The following is a 19351-nucleotide window of genomic DNA, read 5'->3' as shown; positions in this document are numbered from 1 at the left end:
GTAAGGTTCCGCGGAATAAAAGCAAACGAGAATTTAATTTGTTAAGTTTTAAAATAAATTAAATGTTCAAGCTTTTCGTTGAATTGTTTCCAGAAATATTAAGCATTCACCTAATACAAGTTTCCTATTGCATTTTGTGTTTTTATTTGCACAAAATCCATTCTTCCATTCTTTTCGCATACAAATGTCATCCATAACACCTCGCAAACACCCGTCTGCCCTGCCCCTCGCAGCAACAACCCCACAAACCACAGCTCTCGCTTGTTTTCGTGCAAAAAGAAGCACGGAAAACGGGCAAAATCGTGCCTGCGTGACATGAATTAGTGCATTTCTTTCAAGGAAACCGTTTGGCAACCCACTCATACTGCAGAGGCGAAGGGATTGCGGAGGTAAAGCCAATGTTCGGTGCGTGAACAGTGTTCGCTTTCTGTGTTTTTGCTGTGTGAAAATGCGTACCCAGATCGGCTGCTGGCAATGCGTAGAAGGAAAAGCCTGAAAAGTGCACCCACTGGGTGGGGAGGTGATTTAGTGCAAAGTGTGTTAAACTAAGTGAAGCAAACACTTGCTGTTCTGAGTGGAAGACGAGAAAAGGTGAAACGCATTGAGAAAGAAACCGCGTCGAAGAAGCTTCTCTTTTGTGCATTGTGCAGTGAAAGTTCCAGTGCAGCGAGGGGAAGAAAAACGTAAAATGCCTAAGCACCCTCTCGCATCGTGAAAGTAAGGCGAACAAGAAGAAAACGAGCTTAGGAAGCAAAAACGTTCCTGTAAACATATACCCCCGTCGTACGCAAAAACAATCAAGCTCGCCAGAAATATCGGTCCCCGCGGAAAAGAAAATCACATCAACACACACTCTCACACACACACACACGCACATACACACACACCCACCAGTCCTAAATGTATCGTTCGTGGCACACACGTAACCCCCGCACGGTACAGCCAGATGGGATGTTGTGGTGGGGTGGCTTGTGCTAGAAAATAGGTTTTGCCGGTTGTTTACCACGGTTGTCGGAGAGAAGATGAGAACCGGGCTCGGCAGGAGGCGGAAAGGGAAAGCCGCCGCTGCCGTCACCGTCGGACCGCCGCCGTTCCTTGCCGATTGGGTATTGTGGGTGGCGTTGTCGCTGCTACTGATTGCGACCGCCGTCCGCACCACGAGTGTGTCACCTGGTGTTAATAATAGCTCCACCATCCTAAATCGACCCAGCCCCTATCAACCCGGACACGATGGGCAACGTTCTCCACTGGACAGTTCGGAAGGGAGTGGTGGTGGTGGTGGTGGTGGTAGTACGCTGAGTTACAATGCCACCGATCGTGAGGCCAACCGGTCCGCTACGACGTTTGAGCAATCCGCAAAACCATGCTGTGATAGTAATAGCACCGACCGGGCGCAGACGGCTTCGCCTTCCGCAAGGACGCACCGGGTAGTGATAGAATTTTCCACCAAAATCGTCCAGAACGAGTACATCGTCCAGTTCAACGGCTACTACAAACCGAAGGAGCGAGAAAGCTTCATTCAATCCGCCCTGAACGGATCCAAGGTAAGGAGCGTGGCCTACTCTAATGGGTGTACGTGTTGTCGCAATTAAACCTACACATCACTGCTTTTAGGTACAAAAATGGCGCATCTTGCCACGGAACAATCCGGCACAGGATTTCCCGAGCGATTTCGACGTGCTAACGCTGGAGGAAGCGATTGAATTCGCGGACGATGGGTTGGCGCTGTTTCGCACGCATCCCTCCATCAAAAGCATATCCCCCCAGCGGATGGTTCATCGTGCGCTGAAGTATGTTCCCCTCCGGCAGTCGGACGCCCATCAAGCCGATGCGGAAGAGGAGCAGGAAGAAGAGGAGGAAGAGCTGCCAGAGCAACCCGAGCTCGAGCTGGACGATGCGGAAACGAACGATTTTATCGAGTTCATCCAAAAGCGTCGCCTAACAACGGAAGCTAATTCGTTTGCCCAGCAACCAGCACCACCGGCACCTCCGCCGCAATCCCCCAACCGGCACACCAACCGGCGGTTGCTTCGTGCGATCCCACGCCAAATAACGGCGCTACTGAAGGCGGACGTGCTGTGGAGCATGGGCATCACGGGGCAGGGTGTCAAGGTGGCCGTGTTCGATACGGGGCTGGCCAAATCCCATCCACACTTTAAGCGCATCAAGGAGCGCACGAACTGGACGAACGAAAAGACGCTGGACGATGGCGTTAGCCACGGTACGTTCGTGGCCGGCATTATCGCCTCGTCCAAGGAGTGTTTCGGCTTTGCGCCGGACGCCGAGCTGCACATCTTCCGCGTCTTCACCAACAACCAGGTGTCGTACACGTCCTGGTTTCTGGACGCGTTCAATTACGCCATCCTGAAGAAGATCAACGTGCTCAACCTGAGCATCGGCGGGCCGGACTTCCTCGACCAGCCGTTCGTGGACAAGGTGCTGGAGCTGTCGGCGAACCGCGTCATCATGGTGTCGGCGATCGGGAACGATGGCCCACTGTACGGGACGCTCAACAATCCGGGCGACCAGATGGACGTGATCGGTGTCGGCGGGATGGATTACGCTGACAACATTGCCAAGTTTAGCTCGCGCGGTATGACCACGTGGGAGCTGCCCTACGGGTACGGTCGCCTCAAGCCGGACATTGTCACGTACGGGAGTCAGGTGAAGGGCAGCAACCTGAACGGTGGCTGCAAATCGCTCTCGGGCACGTCCGTTGCCTCGCCGATGGTGGCCGGTGCGGTAACGCTGATCGCGAGCGGTGTGCTCGACCGGCCGGGAGTCGATTTGAACCCGGCCTCGATGAAGCAGGCGCTGATAGAGGGTGCGGAAAGGCTGGCGGACAACAACATGTTCGAGCAGGGCCACGGGAAGCTGAACATTCTGCGGAGCATGAAAGCGCTGGCAGCTTACCGGCCGCGCGTCACCCTTTCGCCGGCGTATCTGGACTTTACCGAGGACTACATGTGGCCGTACACGACGCAAAGCTTGTACAACAGTGCTATGCCAGTGATTGCGAACGTTACCATCCTGAACGGGATGGGCGTGTTTGGGCGGGTGATAAACCGACCCACCTGGCACCCGTACAGCAACGAGCACGGCGAGCTGCTGAACGTTTCGATCAGCTACTCCGAGCAGCTGTGGCCGTGGTCCGGCTGGATGGCGGTACATATCGGGGTGAACGAGGCAGGGCGTGGATTTGAAGGTATCGCTCAGGGTCACATCACGCTGACGGTTCAAAGCCCTCCGCAGGGCGAGAACGAACGGGAACCCCGGAACGGCACGGTCAGTTTCGCTATCAAAGTGCGCATCATTCCACAGCCGCCCCGGCAGAAGCGAATCCTGTGGGACCAGTACCATAGTCTGCGCTATCCGCCGGGCTATCTGCCGCGTGATAATCTGAAAATCAAATCCGACCCACTGGACTGGCGAGCGGATCACGTGCACACCAACTTTAAGGACATGTACACGCACCTCCGCAACGCTGGCTACTACGTGGAAGTGCTCGGTGCTCCGTACACCTGCTTCAACGCGTCCCACTACGGCACACTGCTCGTGGTCGATCCGGAGGAAGAGTTTTTCCCGGCGGAAGTTGCGAAACTGCGCGAAGATGTGCTCGAGCGGCAGCTGAGCGTTATCGTGTTTGCCGACTGGTACAACACGTCCGTCATGCGGCGGATAAAGTTCTACGACGAGAACACGCGCCAATGGTGGATGCCGGATACGGGCGGGGCCAATGTGCCGGCGTTGAACGATCTGCTGCGGGGGTTCGGCATCGCGCTCGGCGATCGTGTTGCGGACGGGTACTTTGATATGCGCGATCATCGGATGTACTATGCGTCCGGGGCGAACATTGTGCGCTTTCCCGTTGGAGAGGGGACGATTCTGGTCGAGCGGGACCTGCTCGATGAAGGGCTGGCGATAACGCAACCGGACGAACCCCGCTCGAAGGTGCGGACGCGCACAGCCATCCTGGGCATGCTGCAAACCGATCGGAGAGTGTACGCACGGCTACAACCGGCAACGCCCAATCCGGAAGGAGCGCCACCATTAGCTCCACCGGACGAGCTGCCGGAGGAGTGGGAAGAGGACGGTGGGAAGATCGATCGGGACGCAATCATCAACAAGCGCATCCTGCTGAGTGCTGCCGTCGGTGGTGCTGGTGGTGATGTAGAGGAGGATGAAGACGTCCCAAACGATGGCGGTGAGTTTAACCGGGACGATGCGATGAATCGTGTGGATGCCGGTGAGGAACCGCTGCCGGAAGACGATCGGGACGGGGATGATTTGGGACAGTTGCTCCGCGAAAGGACGAAAGCTGTGAAGCAGCACAATTCCACAACGGCACGAACGGGCGGTCGGCCCGAGCTGCTGGCCGGTGGCCGGATTGCACTGTACGGCGATTCGAACTGTCTCGATTCAACGCATCTGGAGAAGCCGTGCTTTTGGCTGCTGGACTCGCTGCTGGAGTACACAATGACGGCGCATGTCACCAGCCTACTGCGTGATCTTAACGTCAGTCGGCAGGTGGAACAGATCGAAGGTAGGGCGTGGAAGGACTGTTTGGAATGAACTTATAGTAATGTTATATGCTTTATTGACAGAAAACGTGAAGCTACCTCAGCGAATGCCGAACAACAATCTGCACCTGTACTCCAAAGTGCTGGTGGCTCACACGACAACGGGCGAGAAACGTCCCATACCTGTGTGTCAACGGCTAGAGTGGGAATATCCGGTCACGCTGAACATGTCCAGCTTAAGCTTCGGCACCGGTCCAAACGAGCATCTACTCGTCCAGGAGCAGCAACAGCAGCAGCAGCAACAGCTTCTAGTGGTCCAACAGCGTCAGCTAAAGCAAGGCCCACCGCAACCAATCATGCCGTTGGTGGGGAACGAGCTCGTCTACAGCAGCCGGGGTCGTAGATTAGAAAGTCAAAAGGGTAAACTCTACATTGTCAAAAGATGATGAGCATTGTTTAAGTCATTTCCTTCGTTTTAGGTGGTAATGCCGCACTCGGCGCCAACGATGAACCAGACGTTCCCGGATGGCGCAACAAGAAAACGGATAAAATCCCCCCGAACGCACCACCGAATGGGTTCAACGGTCCATCGGGTGCATCACCAACAGCCGGCACACCGATGGCGGTCGGGGTGAAGATAATTCCCCTTGCCGGAGGGTCCACGGAAGACGTTGACTACTATGCGGAGAGTCGCGCGGGAGGTGGTGGTGGTGGTGGTGTTGGTTCGAATGGAGATCGTTCCAGTGGTTCGGTTGGGGCATTCTACTGGTTGGGCGGCTCGAAAGGTGCCTTGATGGTGGCACTGTTCACGCTGCTTGCTCTACTGAACTGGGTGCGCAAAACGAAAGGGCTCACGATCAAGCGACGGCTCAATTACGTCTTCAACAAGGTTGGCTTCTGAGGAGCTGAAGTACAGGCACGGTTGGCTATACCAAAAGAGACAAACGATAAGGCAACGAAACGGACCGGCTGGTAGTGGTAGCTTAAGTTGGGGGAACAAGACTCGTTACACGGTAGGTGGTAAGGGAAGTATTTGCCAGCTTTTCGTATTAGGGCTCAATGTTGTTTTATGTTCTTGTTATTCTTCGCGTCGTAGGAGAGGGCGGTTCTAGTTCACTTTTTAGCTGCAGTAATGAACCTTTTTTTTAATTTAAATACTACTGTATGTTTAGCCAAGGAGAAGGAAATCAGTGCTGCTCTTCTGGTAGGTGTATCTTGTTGAAGATATGGCAATAGAAAATAGGTCCCCATATGAGCGATGTGTGTGTGTGTAGAGAGAGAGAGCAAACAGCAAAAGATTAACATACATTATGTCAATCCGTATTGGTGTGAATGTGTTCCTAGCTATTCCCCGCCACACGGGGAGGAACGCAAAATAAAGAAGAAAATATTTTTATATTTTTATAACGAACACACAAGCGTAAGGATTGCTTTGATTGCGAAACAGAACGAGAGCAAAGGAGACAAAAGAACAGTTGGACAAGCGAAAGAAAAGGAGTGAGGGAGAACGCAACAATTTCTTCGAATGTTTTGGATCTTTGTGGAGTTGCCGCTGGGGTCAAACGGATGGATCAGTGTATCGATGACAGCCAGTGTGATAAGTTGTGAAGAAGCGGAACCAAGAGTGAACTTGCTGTAATCCAAGTTGAATCATATCATTTCAAAGTGAACCAAGGCGCCAGAAGTGGACATTGCAACCTTTTTCTTTCTACCATTTCCCTCCCAATAACCCTCCCAATGAGTGAGGTAAGTTTTAGAGAATATTTACATACATTTATTCTTCGTAGTAGTAGTAGTAGTAGTGGTAAGGTGTTCGTTCCCAATGTAGGGTTGGTTGAAGCAATGTAGTTTCTTTTAGAAAGTGCATCGCTTTAGCTTCCATAATTGTGTCGTTCTATAGTAATTCTTCTATTTGCTTTGGTAGATTGTATTTGGCTCTAATGTGTTCGTATTTTGGACATTCAATTTGCAGATGTTTACCGGTAGTGTCTACTGCGCAATATGGGCACATTGCTGAGCTCTCGTTGTGTAGAATGTGAAGATGCGTGTGATGCGGGTGTTTGTCCTATCCTTAATCTCATTAAGGTTCTCTGGTAGCTGCGTGAAGGGTGATCATTCCAGGATGATCTATTGTTGTTTTAATGAGTTTGAGCCGTTAATCGTTGGATTTTTGCCACTCTATTTTCCAGTGCAGTTTTATCTGGTAATGCAGTCGGCGACGAAAGTCATGGCACTGGATGACTTGTTGTTTTGTGATACGGTGGATGCGAAAACCTACGAAAGCTGATGCATTTCATGTTGGGTAGTTGTTTTATATGTTGGATGTATGGATTGTTGAAGTTTCCGTGTTCTATTGCCTCTAGTACCGGAGCGCTGTCGGTAAACATAACACACTAGGCGTTTTGAGGTGCTATTTCTTCGGCTGCTTTGATGATAGCTATTGCTTCCGCTGAGAAGATGGTGGTGTGACAAGGCAGTTTGAGTTGTAGGCAAAGTGAGTGTATATACTGCACAGCCGGCGTTGGGTGGTAGAACTGATCCATCGGTGTAAATGTTGTAGTGGTCTTAGTATTTATCGGCTATTTCGATAAAGTGTTGTAGTATGACCAAACTATTGTTGTTATGCTTGCATCGACCGGTCTATCTAGTTGATGGGATTGTACCACGGTTTTTTGCTTGTTTTTGTTGATGTCATGGCCTATGGTGAGTTTCACGTCGTGCTATGCTATCTCAATAAAAGAGTTGGCGTTGATCCTTCCTTCTATTATTCTGCCTGCCATGTTGGATATATTCTGCGTTATTAGATACTTCAGTGGAAGAACGCCGCATTCAACTAGTGCTGCATCGGTTGGACTGGTTCTGAAGCATCCCGATATGTATTTGACGGCCCGGTGGTACAGTGGAGCGAACTGTTGGATAAGATCTGTGGAATCTAGTGAGGCAACCTCCGCCCCGTACAGCAGCCGCGGCAAGAACCAGCCCTTTAGGACTGCCAACAGCGCTGGGCGAGGGGTGTTATTCTGTGCCAACGTACGGATGATATGTCAGCGAGGTATGGTGCGTCTTTTAATTTCCCTGCAGTGATGCCCGAAGGTGAGTTTTGTTATGAAAAATAATGCCCAATTTGATCTTTTAATGTAGCTTTAGGACGGCAGCGGGCTTGTGTAACTCCGCTTGGTATGTGTAGGATTTTACCTTTTGAAGCTGCTATGGAGTTGGTCCACTGGTGTACCATGTGACTGGTTGTTGTAATTTGCGTCGTGTAGTCTTGGCGTAATGGAATGTGGAAACCAGTATGATGTCGTCAGCGTAGTGAAAGGTGTGTATGTTGTTTGGGATAGATAGTATGAAGGACTCGATGTGGCTGATGAGGAAGAGTGTGGGAGATAAAGAAGACCCTTGCGGAACTCCGTTTTCTAGTGGAAAGGGAGGCGGGAGGTATGGGAGCCAAGGAGGATTTTGAATGTGTGATCGGTTAGGAAGTTGGCCGTTAAGCGGCCATCTATGCCCCATTTAGCCAAAGTATCGCAAGGTATGTTTCCATACTTATGCCGGGTCCGAAGGCGTGTTGGAGTTTGTAGAGGAGTTTGCGGTCTTCAAGTTTTGTGATGAGCCTCTTATTAAGGATAAGAGGAGAGGTGTTAGCTGCAGGGTTAGTTTGGTCGTCGAATGTGTATGCATAGAGTTAGTACCGAATATCGAAAGCAGAAGTCTAGTTCGTTAGCGTTAGATCGGTATCAGACGTTACTTTCGTTTGCGGGATTTGTGTTTCCCGCCTTTTGGTGGTTTTACTTTCGGTGGTGTGTTGTTGTTGCTGGGAGAGATTTCCTGCTTAATGATTGAGCCAGTGGAAGCATCAGTGGAGGTTGAGGAGGGAGTTTTTCGTTCCGGTGTGACCGGGGCAGAGGTGTTCGAGTCCTTATTCGTTGCTGTGTTAGTGTCCGCGTTTGTGTTGATTGTGTCCATGCTTTTACTGTTCGGCGTGTTGTTCGAGTTGGCGTTTTCGATGTCATTGTCTTTGCGTCGGGATTGGATCTGGCTTTTGAAGAAGTCACGTTCCTCAATCACTTTCTGGAACTTTACGGAGGCCGAATTTAACATGGCCTTTAACTTTTCTATTGTTGCGTCGCGTTCGGCCAGTGCCGTGTCGTTTTGTTGTTGTTGTTGTTGGTGGTGGTGGTGGTGGTGTTTTTGTTGGTGTTGTTGTTGAGCGCCGGTCAGTCGCTTTTGGACGCCGGACTCACCATTTTGACTATACAGTCTGCGAGCTTCGGAGTAGGTAATCCCACACTGTGCCGTTTTGCGAGCGTGGATGGGAATTATTTGCACCGGGGTACCATCGATTAATTTATTAATCTTTAGCAGCTTGTCGAACTGCTCCCGACTCTGCGTTCTCATTAAGAGCTTGAACTGTGAACTCTTTTCGATCGGCACGCAAGGCTCGATGGGACCGACGAACGGCGAGAGGCTTTTCTCGATCAAAAACGCGTTCTTCGGAATGGCAAAACCCTTCTGGGGCGCCAAAATCAAATATCGCGGTTCGCCCTGTACGTCCGCTGGATCCATCCAGCCGGGGACCTGACGATCACTTTTATTCACCGGTGGGGTTCCACTATGGCCCGCCATCTTGCCTACGGGCTCACTACACTAAGACGCACCAAACGCAAGTTCGCTTCCGTCCGTTGGCCCAAAATAATCCCCCCACACAATCACTAGTCAAACAGTCACCAAAAATAACCGGTACTCACCGCTGGCAAACGGTCACGAGGCAGAAAATCCACACTACCTAGGATTCCAGGCTCCCCGGAAGATGGCGTCGGTTGAGAAATGGCGTCGCAGAATACTATGGCGTACGGCGTCGCAGAATACTGGGTACAAGCGTTCGCAGCGTGTTTCTTCTCCGGAGGCTAGAACACGATTGAACAGGATTTGGTGCTTTTTTTGGTTGGCAGCACACCCCAAGCCCTTCAAAAAGCCCACGCAAAGCTCACCCCCACCCCGCGGTCTACGCGAGATGCAGCGATGATGCGCGCGTACGTGTCCTGCGCAGCACTCTCAGCGCGGCGTGGAGGTGCGAAAGAGACGACGCTATGGAAGCATGCAAAAAGCGCACAGAACTGGAAGCTTCCAATGCTTTCGCTTTAATCATAGGCAAAACGCTAGGATTGAAAACGATCTATTTGTTTGCATATGTCGATAAAAGTGAGTAATTCGCATTACTAAACCGGTGATCCACAACGCGCGGACAACGGATTTTACTGTACCAGGGAACAGTTTCTCGATTCGACACCCCTGCACGGGCCGTGCTTACGGGCGCAGTGACAGCGTACGTCAGTGTTTTTTTCTGCGGTCGGTCGCTAGCTGGAGCACATTGAAGGTAAACATTGGAAAGGAAAGTTTGGATAAGCTGCAGTGAAGTTGTGCTTGTTTCGATGGGAAAGATGAGGCTGTCTGAGCGAATGGTTCAAAATAATCTACTCCCGTACTCGAAGGTGCTGGTTTGCTCACACGACAACGGGTGAGAATGTGTGACAACGAAGCGAGCTTCTGCTGGGACAGCGGCCGTACAAAAGGTAATCATTGCTTTACCGTCTTATGGTCAGCATTGTGTTGAATCGTTTCCTTCGTTTTAGGAAATATCTCCATCTCTCCGTTTGGGACAGTTGCTGCGCGAAAGGACGAAGCAGTACAATCCCACAACGGCACGAACGGGTGGTCGTGCCGAGCTGCTGGCCGGTGGCCGGATTGCACTGTACGGCGATTCAACGCATCTGGAGAAGCCGTGCTACACGACGACGGGCGAGAAACGTCCCATACCTGTGTGTCAACGGCTAGAGTGGGAATATCCGGTCACGCTGCACATGTCCAGCTTAAGCTTCGGCACCGGTCCAAACGATCCAACATCATCTACTCGTCCAGGAACTAAAGCAAGGCCCACCGCAACCAATCATGCTGTTGGTGGGGAACGAGCTCGTCTACAGCAGCCGGGGTCGTAGATTGGAAAGTCAGAAAGGTGAAACTCTGCATTATCAAAAGCTGATGAGCATTGTTTAAGTCATTTCCTTATTTTCAGGTGGTAATGCCGCACTCGGCGCCAACGATGAAACGATGAACGAATGAGGCGCCTTGTGGTAGATGTATCTTGTTGAAGAAAAGGAAAATGTCTATGGGAAAGGTCCCCAAATGAGCGATGTGTGTGTGGGGAGAGCAACAGAAGCAGCAAAAGGATGAACATACATTTTATCAATCCGTATTGGTGTGAATGTGTTCCTAGCCCACACGGGGAGGAACACAAAATAAAGAAGAAAATATGTTTATAACGAACACACAAGCGCGAGCGAGGATGGTGGCGATTGTTTGAAAGAAAAGGCCTCCTTTGATTGCGAAACAGAACAGGAGCAAAGGAGACAAAAAGGAACAGCTAGGTGAGTTTGAACCGATCGGTGGCGGTGGTATTGTTCTTGTTGCGAAAGAATGCAAGTGAGGGAGAACGGGACAGTTTCTTCGAATGTGTTGGATCCGTGTGGAGTTGCCGCTGGGGTCAAACCGAGGGATCAGTGTATCGATGGCAGCCAGCGCGATGAGTTGTGACGAAGCGGAACCAAGAGTGAACCAAAGCGACCAAGAGAAGTGGAAATTGCAACTTTTTTCTTTCAACCATTTCCCCAATAACCCAACAACGAGTGAGGTAAGTTTTAGAGAGTATTTACATACATTTATTCTTCTTCTTCGTAGTAGTGGGGGTGGTTGTTCAGAATGCATAAAATTGTGTTCCGAGCGAGTAACTTACATCTAGGAGAAACGCTTAACAGCTAGATAGTAGGGTGGGGTGTACGTGACCGTACTGCACACGGAACTGGTCGCTTTCTGGTCCACACACTCATCCTGGGTAGTCGTCAGCCGTTCCATGACCGTGCACACAGCCTCCACTCCGCCGTCCCGTCCATCGCTTACTTGGAACTGGTGTACTTGGTGACGGCCTTGGTGCCCTCGGACACGGCGTGCTTGGCCAGCTCGCCGGGGAGCAACAGTCGCACCGCCGTCTGGATCTCGCGGGACGTGATGGTGGAGCGCTTGTTGTAGTGCGCCAGGCGGGACGCTTCCGCCGCGATCCGCTCGAAGATGTCGTTCACGAAGCTGTTCATGATGCTCATCGCCTTCGAGGAAATGCCGGTGTCCGGGTGCACCTGCTTCAGCACCTTGTAGATGTAGATGGCGTAGCTCTCCTTGCGGGTCTTGCGCTTCTTCTTCTTGTCCGACTTGGAGATGTTCTTCTGCGCCTTGCCGGACTTCTTAGCTGCCTTGCCGCTGGTTTTCGGGGCCATTTTGCTTTGGGGCTTCGAGCTGAACGGACGTCTTTGGTGGAGAGCGGATGGAAATCGCTAATTTGCAAGGAAAATGTATCGATTCGTTCACTTTTGTTCGGGTTGGTTGGTTTACTTATTTTTATAGAGACTTTGAGGTCTAGCTCATTCGCCTCTTTTGGTGGATTATATATCATCTAATAACATTGTCTCTTTCAGGTAACTTATTACTTTCATTTCTATTTTTGTATCGTTCTGTAAGACCTGTTCGATGTGTTTAGATAAATTGAGTTTGGCTCTTGTGTTGTCGTACTCTGGGCATTCAATCAGTAAGTGTTTGACGGTGGTGTCTGCGGCGCAATACGGGCAGATTGGAGGGCTTTCGTTATTTAGGATATGGCGATGCGTAAGACGTGTGTGACCAATTCTTAATCTGGTTAAAATTCTTTGATGGCTCCTGGAAGGGTGGTCAGTCCATGGATCTATTGCTGTTTTATGTACTTTAGGTGTTTGTCGTTGGATTGTAGCCATTCTGTTGTCCAATGTATTTTAATCTGGTTGTGAAGCCAACGGCAAAAGTCGGCTCTGGACAATTTGTTGTTTTGAATTACAGGTAACAGTCGGGCTTCGTTGGCCAGTCTGTCGGCATGGTCATTTCCAGGGATCCCCTTGTGGCTGGGGATCCAGCAGAAGCTGATGTGTCTGATGTTGGAGAGTTGCTCTATTTGTTGAATGTATGGGTTTTTGAAGTTGCCATGTTCTATAGCTTTTAATACGGATGCGCTGTCTGTGAAGATAACACATTCTGTGTTTGGAGGTGCTATTTCTTCTGCTGCTTTATGATTGCTATTGCTTCCGCTGAGAAAATGGTGGTGTGACAAGGCAATCTTAGTTTTAGGCATCTATTTTGAGTGTAAACTGCACAACCGGCGTTAGGTGGTAAAACGGATCCATCAGTGTAAATTTTTAAGTGGTTTTTGTATTTGTCGGCTATTTCGATGAAATGCTGCAGTATGACCGAATTATTGTTGTTGTTCTTGCTAATGTGTTGCATCGACCAGTCTACCTTGATGGTGGGATTGTACCACGGTTTTAGCTTATTTTTGTTGATGGTGAGTATTTGTGGGAAATCCTGGCCTATTGTGAGTTTCATGTTGTATTTTGCTCTTCGAATGAAAGAGTTGGCTTTGATTCTTCCTTCTACTAATCTGCCTGCCATGTTGGATATTTTCTGTGTTATCAGATACTTCAGTGGAAGAACGCCGCATTCAACTAGTGCTGCTTCGGTTGGACTGGTTTTGAAGCAACCCGATATGTGCTTGACGGCCCGGTGGTATAGTGGAGCGAATTGTTGAATAAGATCTGTGGAACCTAGTGAGGAAATCTCCGCCCCGTACAGCAGCCGCGGCAAGAACCAGCCCTTTAGGACTGCCAACAGCGCTGGGCGAGGGGTGTTATTCTGTGCCAACGTACGGATTATATTTAAACGAGGTATGGTGCGTCTTTTAATTTCTCTGCAGTGAAGCCCGAAGGTAAGTTTTTTGTCGAAGATAATGCCCAGTATGGAGGCTTGTTTGACTTCCTGTATTTTTTGATCTTGTATTTTAATTTTAGGACGGTTGCGGACACGTGTGATTCCGCTTGGTATATGTAAAATTTTGCTCTTTGAAGCCGCTATAGAGTTGCCGGTCCAGTTGGTCCACTGGAAAACCTTGTTGACAGCATGCTGTAGCTTGAGTCGTGCGGTCTTGGCGTAGTGGTGTGTGGAAACTAGTATTATGTCGTCAGCGTAAAGGAAGATGTGTACGTTTGTGGGGAGGGATAGTAGTAGGGATTCGATGCTTATAAGGAAGAGGGTGGGAGACAAAGAAGACCCTTGCGGAACTCCGTTCTCAAGAGGGAAAGGGCGGGAAGTGTACGAGCCTAGCAGGATTTTAAAGGTCCGATCGGTTAGGAAATGTTGCAGAAATGCCGTTAAGCGGCCACCTATGCCCCATTTTGCCAATTGATCTAATATGTAGTATCGCCAGGTGCGGTCAAAGGCCTTTGACAGGTCAATGATTGCGCAGATAATGTGTTTTCCTTTGTTCCTTGCTGTAGAGAAACACTGCTCTAATGTCGCAAGGTATGTTTCCATACTCTTGCCGGGTCGAAAGGCGTGTTGGTGTTTGTTGAGGAGTTTACGGTCTTCGAGCTTCGTAATGAGTCTCCGGTTGACCATTTTCTCCATCACCTTGCAGGTGCAAGGGAGTAGAGAGATGGGCCGGTAGCTATTGGCACTATTGCTGGGTTGATTAGGTTTGGGGATAGGCACTATCAGACTATTTTTCCATTCTGATGGGATGTTTCCGGTGGTCCAGATATTGTTGTAAATAGCGAGCAAACGGTAATGAGCAATGAGAGGTAGATTTTTGAGCAAAGGGTAGCCGATATTGTCGGCACCGGCAGAGTTTCCCTGGCAGCTGTTAAGTGCCCAGTGGAGCTCTCTTATGGAAAACAGTTGATTGTACGATTTGTGGTTTGTGTCAGGAAAAGTGATGGGAAGGTTGGACTCGGTATTTATTTTGTGAGCTATGAAACTGGAAGAGTAGTTTTTGGTGGCTGAGGAGTTGTAGAAGTGATTGCCGAGTGTTTGGGCAATTTCGGGCGTGGATGTAATTGATTGGTTGTTTTCGATCAAAGTGAAGGTAGAGGATGGTTTTTCCCAGACATGTAGTTTATCTGTCCCCAGACCTGTTTGAGTGTACTGGATGGCTTGATACTGTGCGCCAAGCTAGTCCAACCGGAGGCCTTAGCCTCTTGGATGGCCCGCTTAGCTTTGGAGTTGGCTATGCGATATAGGCTGGCTAGATGAGGTGTAATGGGGTTGTTGGGAATACGAGTGCTCCGCCGCAGTTTGCGAAGGGCGGATCTGCGTTCTTTGATGGCTAATTGAACGTCCTTGTTCCACCAGGGTACGGATTTGCCGGATTTGAAACCTTTGTAATAGGAATACTGAGTTTGGCTGCTTTTAAGATTAGGTTGTGGAGCTCGTCTATTGTCATGTCGTTGTTGGTCGAGATGTGTGAGTCTATTGTTTGCTGGTATAGCGACCAATTGGCCTTTTCATATTTCCAACGAGGTCGGGATGTTGGTCTGGCGTCTATTTGGTTGTGTTGAATGAGAATCGGAAAATGGTCACTGCCGTGAAGGTCGGGGGCTATGGACAGTTTGAATTGAGAGCAAATATCGTTCGATACTGCACAGTGGTCTAGAGTGGATTCCTTTCCATCAGCGGGAGAAATGCGAGTGGGTTGATGATTTTGAAGCACATACATGCTGTTAAGCTCAAAGTAAGCGTACAGCAGTTTACCGCGTGGAGTACACTTATCGTTGCCCCACGCTGTGTGGGAGCAGTTTAAATCGCCAATTATTATCTTAGGGTGGTCGGTTTGCATGGCTACACTATTGAGGTCGTTTGTTAGGTAGAGAGATGATGATTGGGGAATGTAGCTATTGATGATGGTCACTGTGCAGGGATATTTTATTTTCACGGCTAGTACTGGGAGTGGTGAATTGATAGAGACGAATTCGTGGTCGATTGTTTTTAAAACGCCTATTGCTATGTTGTGGTGAATGTTGTTGAAATTTTTAAAATACCATTGGTATTGCGCGAAGGAAGTGTTGAAAACAGGTGGAATAAACATTGTTTCTTGGAGTGTGATTATATACGGTTGGTGTTTAGTTACTAAGATTTGTAATTCGTCAATGTTTGAATTAAGGCTTCTGATGTTCCAGTTGAGGATAAGTGGAGAGATGTTAGCTGTAGAGTTGTTTGTGTTGTGGAATTTTAATTATTCAAATAAATAGTGCCAAGTATCGAGAGCAGAAGTCTAATTCGAAGCATTTGGTCAATATCTAAAGCCTGTTTTTCGCTTTTGGGATCTGCGTTTTCCCCTCTTGTGCGATTTTTTTTTCGATGGTGTGCTGTTGTTGTCGTGAGGAATTTTCTCTTCGCTTGTTGTGTCGACGGTGCTATAGGATGAGGATGAGGGGGAGGCTTTTCGTTTCGGTCCGATCGGGGTAGAGGTCTTCGAGTCCTTTTGCATAGCTGCGTTTGCGTCCGTGTTCGTGTTGTTTGTGTCGATGTTCTGTTCCGCGTTAGTGTCCATGTTTGCGTCATGGTTCGAGTTTGCGCCAGCGTTGCTGTCGCTGTTCGAGTCCGTGTGGTTCGAGTCGGCGTTTTCGGTGTGCTTGTCCTTGCGTCGGGATTGGAGCTGGCTTTTCAAGAAGTCACGTTCCTCAATCACTTGCTGGAACTTTGCGAGAATCGAATTTAATTTCGAGTTAGTGTGTGCATTCATAGCCGTTAACTGTTCTATTTTGGCGTCGCGTTCGGCCAGTGCCGTGTCGATTTGTTGTTGTTGCAGTGGTTGTGGTTGTGGTTGTGGTTGTGGTTGTGGTTGTTGTTGTTGCAGTGGTTGTGGTTGTGGTTGTTGTTGCTGTGCATTAGCCAGTCGCTTTTGGACGGCGGACTCTTGTATCTGACTATATATTTTGCGCGCTTCTGGGTAGCTGATACAGTTATCCACCTTGATGCGGATAATGTTCTGTTCGGCCAGATAGACCGGGCAGGAGCGGTTCAGGGTAGCGTGATCTCCTTTGCAGTTTTTGCATCGGGGTGGGTTATTGCAAGATCCGTGTTCCGGCATTGAGCAGTTCGGGCAGGCTGGAGCAGAATTGCACCGAGCCGTGGTGTGTCCCACTATCAAGCATTTAAAGCATATCATGGGCCGGGGGTAGTAGGGACGCGTGCGCACCGAGATGCAGCCAACGCGCACCTCCTCCGGAACCGTGACCGAGTCGACACGTAGTAGGTAGGCGTTGGTCGGTTTCACCGCACCGTCCACCTTGCGCATGAACCGCTTCACCTCCACGATTTTTGTTCCCTCGATTTGGGCTAGAATCTCTTCGTCCGTTAGTCCCTCCAGGCACGGAGTGACCATCACACACTGTACGGTATTGCGAGCTCGGTCAGAGGTGATTTCCACCGGGGTACCATCGATCAGTTTCTTGATCGCAAGCAGTTTGTCGAACTGCTCACGACTGCGTGTTTTCATTAGATATCGCGCGCCCTGGTCCATCGGCACGCAAGGCTCGATGGGACCGACGAACGGCGAGAGGCTTTTCTCGATCAGAAACGCGTTCTTCGGAATGGCAAAACCCTTCTGGGGCGCCAAAATCAGATAGCGCAGTTCGCCGTGTACGTTCGCTGGATCGAGCCATTCGGGGGCCTGACGACCCCTTTTATTCACTGGGGGGGACCGTGTCCCCACCCGCCTCCACTCGGGCCCGCCATCTTGCGGGCCTCACTGCACCAAGTCGCACCAAAACGCAAGTTCGCTTCCGTCCGTTGGCACAAAACAATCCCCCACACAAGCACTAGTCTAACAGTCACCAAAAATAACCGGTACTCACCGCTGGCAAACGGTCACGAGGCAGAAAATCCACACTCCCTAGGCTCCCAAGCTCCCCGGGTGATGGCGTCGGTTTCTGGCGTCGGTTGAGCAATGGCGTCGCAGAATACTGGGCACGGGAAATCGCAGCGTGTTCACTCTCCGAATGCTAGAACACAATTGAACAGGATTTGATGCTTTTTTTTGGTTGGCACCACGCTCCAAGCCCTTCCCCTCAGTGCGAATTTTCAAAAAGCCCACGCAAAGCTCCTACTTCCACCCCTCGGTCCACGCGAGATGCAGCGATGATGCGTGCGTACGTGTCCTGCGCAGCACTCTCAGCGCGGCGTGGAGGTGCGAAAGAGACGACGCTATGGAAGCATGCAAAAAGCGCCCAGAGCTGGAAGCTTCCAATGCTTTCGCTATCGCCGTGGGCAAACCGCTAGGATTGAAAACGATCTATTTGTATGGATATTTCGATAAAAGTGAGTAATTCGCATTTTACGATCATGTAATTGCAGGCATTACTAAACCAGTGATCCACAACGCGCGGACAACGGATTTCACTGTACCGGGGAACAGTTTCTCGATTCGACACACCTGCACGGGCCGTGCTTACGGGCGCAGTGACAGCGTACGTCAGTGTTTTTTCTGCGGTCGGTCGCTAGCTGGAGCACATTGAAGGTAAACATTGGAAAGGAAAGTTTGGATAAGCTGCAGTGAAGTTGTGCTTGTTTCGATGGGAAAGATGAGGCTGTCTGAGCGAATGGTGCAAAATAATCTACTCCCGTACTCGAAGGTGCTGGTTTGCTCACACGACAACGGGTGAGAATGTGTGACAACGAAGCGAGCTTCTGCCGGGACAGCGGCCGTACAAAAGGTAATCATTGCTTTACCGTCTTATGGTCAGCATTGTGTTGAATCGTTTCCTTCGTTTTAGGAAATATCTCCATCTCCCCGTTTGGGACAGTTGCTGCGCGAAAGGACGAAGGCTGTGAAGCAGCACAATCCCACAACGGCACGAACGGGTGGTCGTGCCGAGCTGCTGGCCGGTGGCCGGATTGCACTGTACGGCGATTCAACGCATCTGGAGAAGCCGTGCTACACGACGACGGGCGAGAAACGTCCCATACCTGTGTGTCAACGGCTAGAGTGGGAATATCCGGTCACGCTGCACATGTCCAGCTTAAGCTTCGGCACCGGTCCAAACGATCCAACATCATCTACTCGTCCAGGAACTAAAGCAAGGCCCACCGCAACCAATCATGCCGTTGGTGGGGAACGAGCTCGTCTACAGCAGCCGGGGTCGTAGATTGGAAAGTCAGAAAGGTGAAACTCTGCATTATCAAAAGCTGATGAGCATTGTTTAAGTCATTTCCTTATTTTCAGGTGGTAATGCCGCACTCGGCGCCAACGATGAAACGATGAACGAATGAGGCGCCTTGTGGTAGATGTATCTTGTTGAAGAAAATGGAAAAAAGGAAATGTCCCCAAATGAGCGATGTGGGTGTGGAGAGAGCAACAGAAGCAGCAAAAAGATGAACATACATTTTATCAATCCGTATTGGTGTGAATGTGTTCCTAGCCCACACGGGGAGGAACGCAAAATAAAGAAGAAAATATGTTTATAACGAACACACAAGCGCGAGGACGGTGGCGATTGTTTGAAAGAAAAGGCCTCCTTTGATTGCGAAACAGAACAGGAGCAAAGGAGACAAAAAGGAACAGCTAGGTGAGTTTGAACCGATCGGTGGCGGTGTGTTGCGAAAGAATGCAAGTGAGGGAGAACGGGACAGTTTCTTCGAATGTGTTGGAGAGTGAACCAAAGCGACCAAGAGAAGTGGAAATTGCAACCTTTTTCTTTCAACCATTTCCCCAATAACCCAACAACGAGTGAGGTAAGTTTTAGAGAGTATTTACATACATTTATTCTTCTTCTTCGTAGTAGTGGGGTGGTTGTTCAGAATGCATAAAATTGTGTTCCGAGCGAGTAACTTACATCTAGGAGAAACGCTTAACAGCTAGATAGTAGGGTGGGGTGGTGTACGTGACCGTACTGCACACGGAACTGGTCGCTTTCTGGTCCACACAC

The 19351-nt window shown here is 49.9% G+C and overlaps 1 protein-coding gene and 1 long non-coding RNA gene across 7 annotated transcripts; both read left to right on the top strand.

The window, feature by feature from the left end:
* Positions 1-199: 199 nt before the first annotated feature.
* Positions 200-5931, top strand: LOC121600398 (membrane-bound transcription factor site-1 protease). Its single transcript, XM_041928944.1, has 4 exons — positions 200-1544; positions 1615-4543; positions 4605-4940; positions 5000-5931. The coding sequence occupies exons 1-4, from the start codon at positions 1023-1025 to the stop codon at positions 5419-5421; spliced, it is 4209 nt and encodes a 1402-aa protein (XP_041784878.1). The 5' UTR covers positions 200-1022; the 3' UTR covers positions 5422-5931.
* Positions 5932-5995: 64 nt separating this feature from the next.
* On the top strand, positions 5996-14800 carry LOC121600401. 6 transcript variants are annotated; one of them, XR_006005816.1, is made up of 8 exons: positions 5996-6266; positions 6493-6605; positions 6715-7223; positions 7325-10093; positions 10154-10533; positions 10594-11208; positions 13068-13356; positions 13439-14800. It is a non-coding gene; the product is annotated as an uncharacterized LOC121600401 (long non-coding RNA). The 6 variants fall into 6 exon arrangements; XR_006005817.1 differs by having other exon boundaries at positions 6710-7223; XR_006005815.1 differs by having other exon boundaries at positions 6493-7223; positions 7325-7572; positions 7662-10093.
* The last annotated feature ends 4551 nt before the right edge of the window (positions 14801-19351 follow it).

This window comes from Anopheles merus, chromosome 3L (assembly GCF_017562075.2).
Source record: "Anopheles merus strain MAF chromosome 3L, AmerM5.1, whole genome shotgun sequence".
Classification (NCBI taxonomy): domain Eukaryota; kingdom Metazoa; phylum Arthropoda; class Insecta; order Diptera; family Culicidae; genus Anopheles; species Anopheles merus.
Note: the sequence above shows the minus strand (reverse complement) of the source record. Positions and strands in the feature narration are given on the sequence as shown.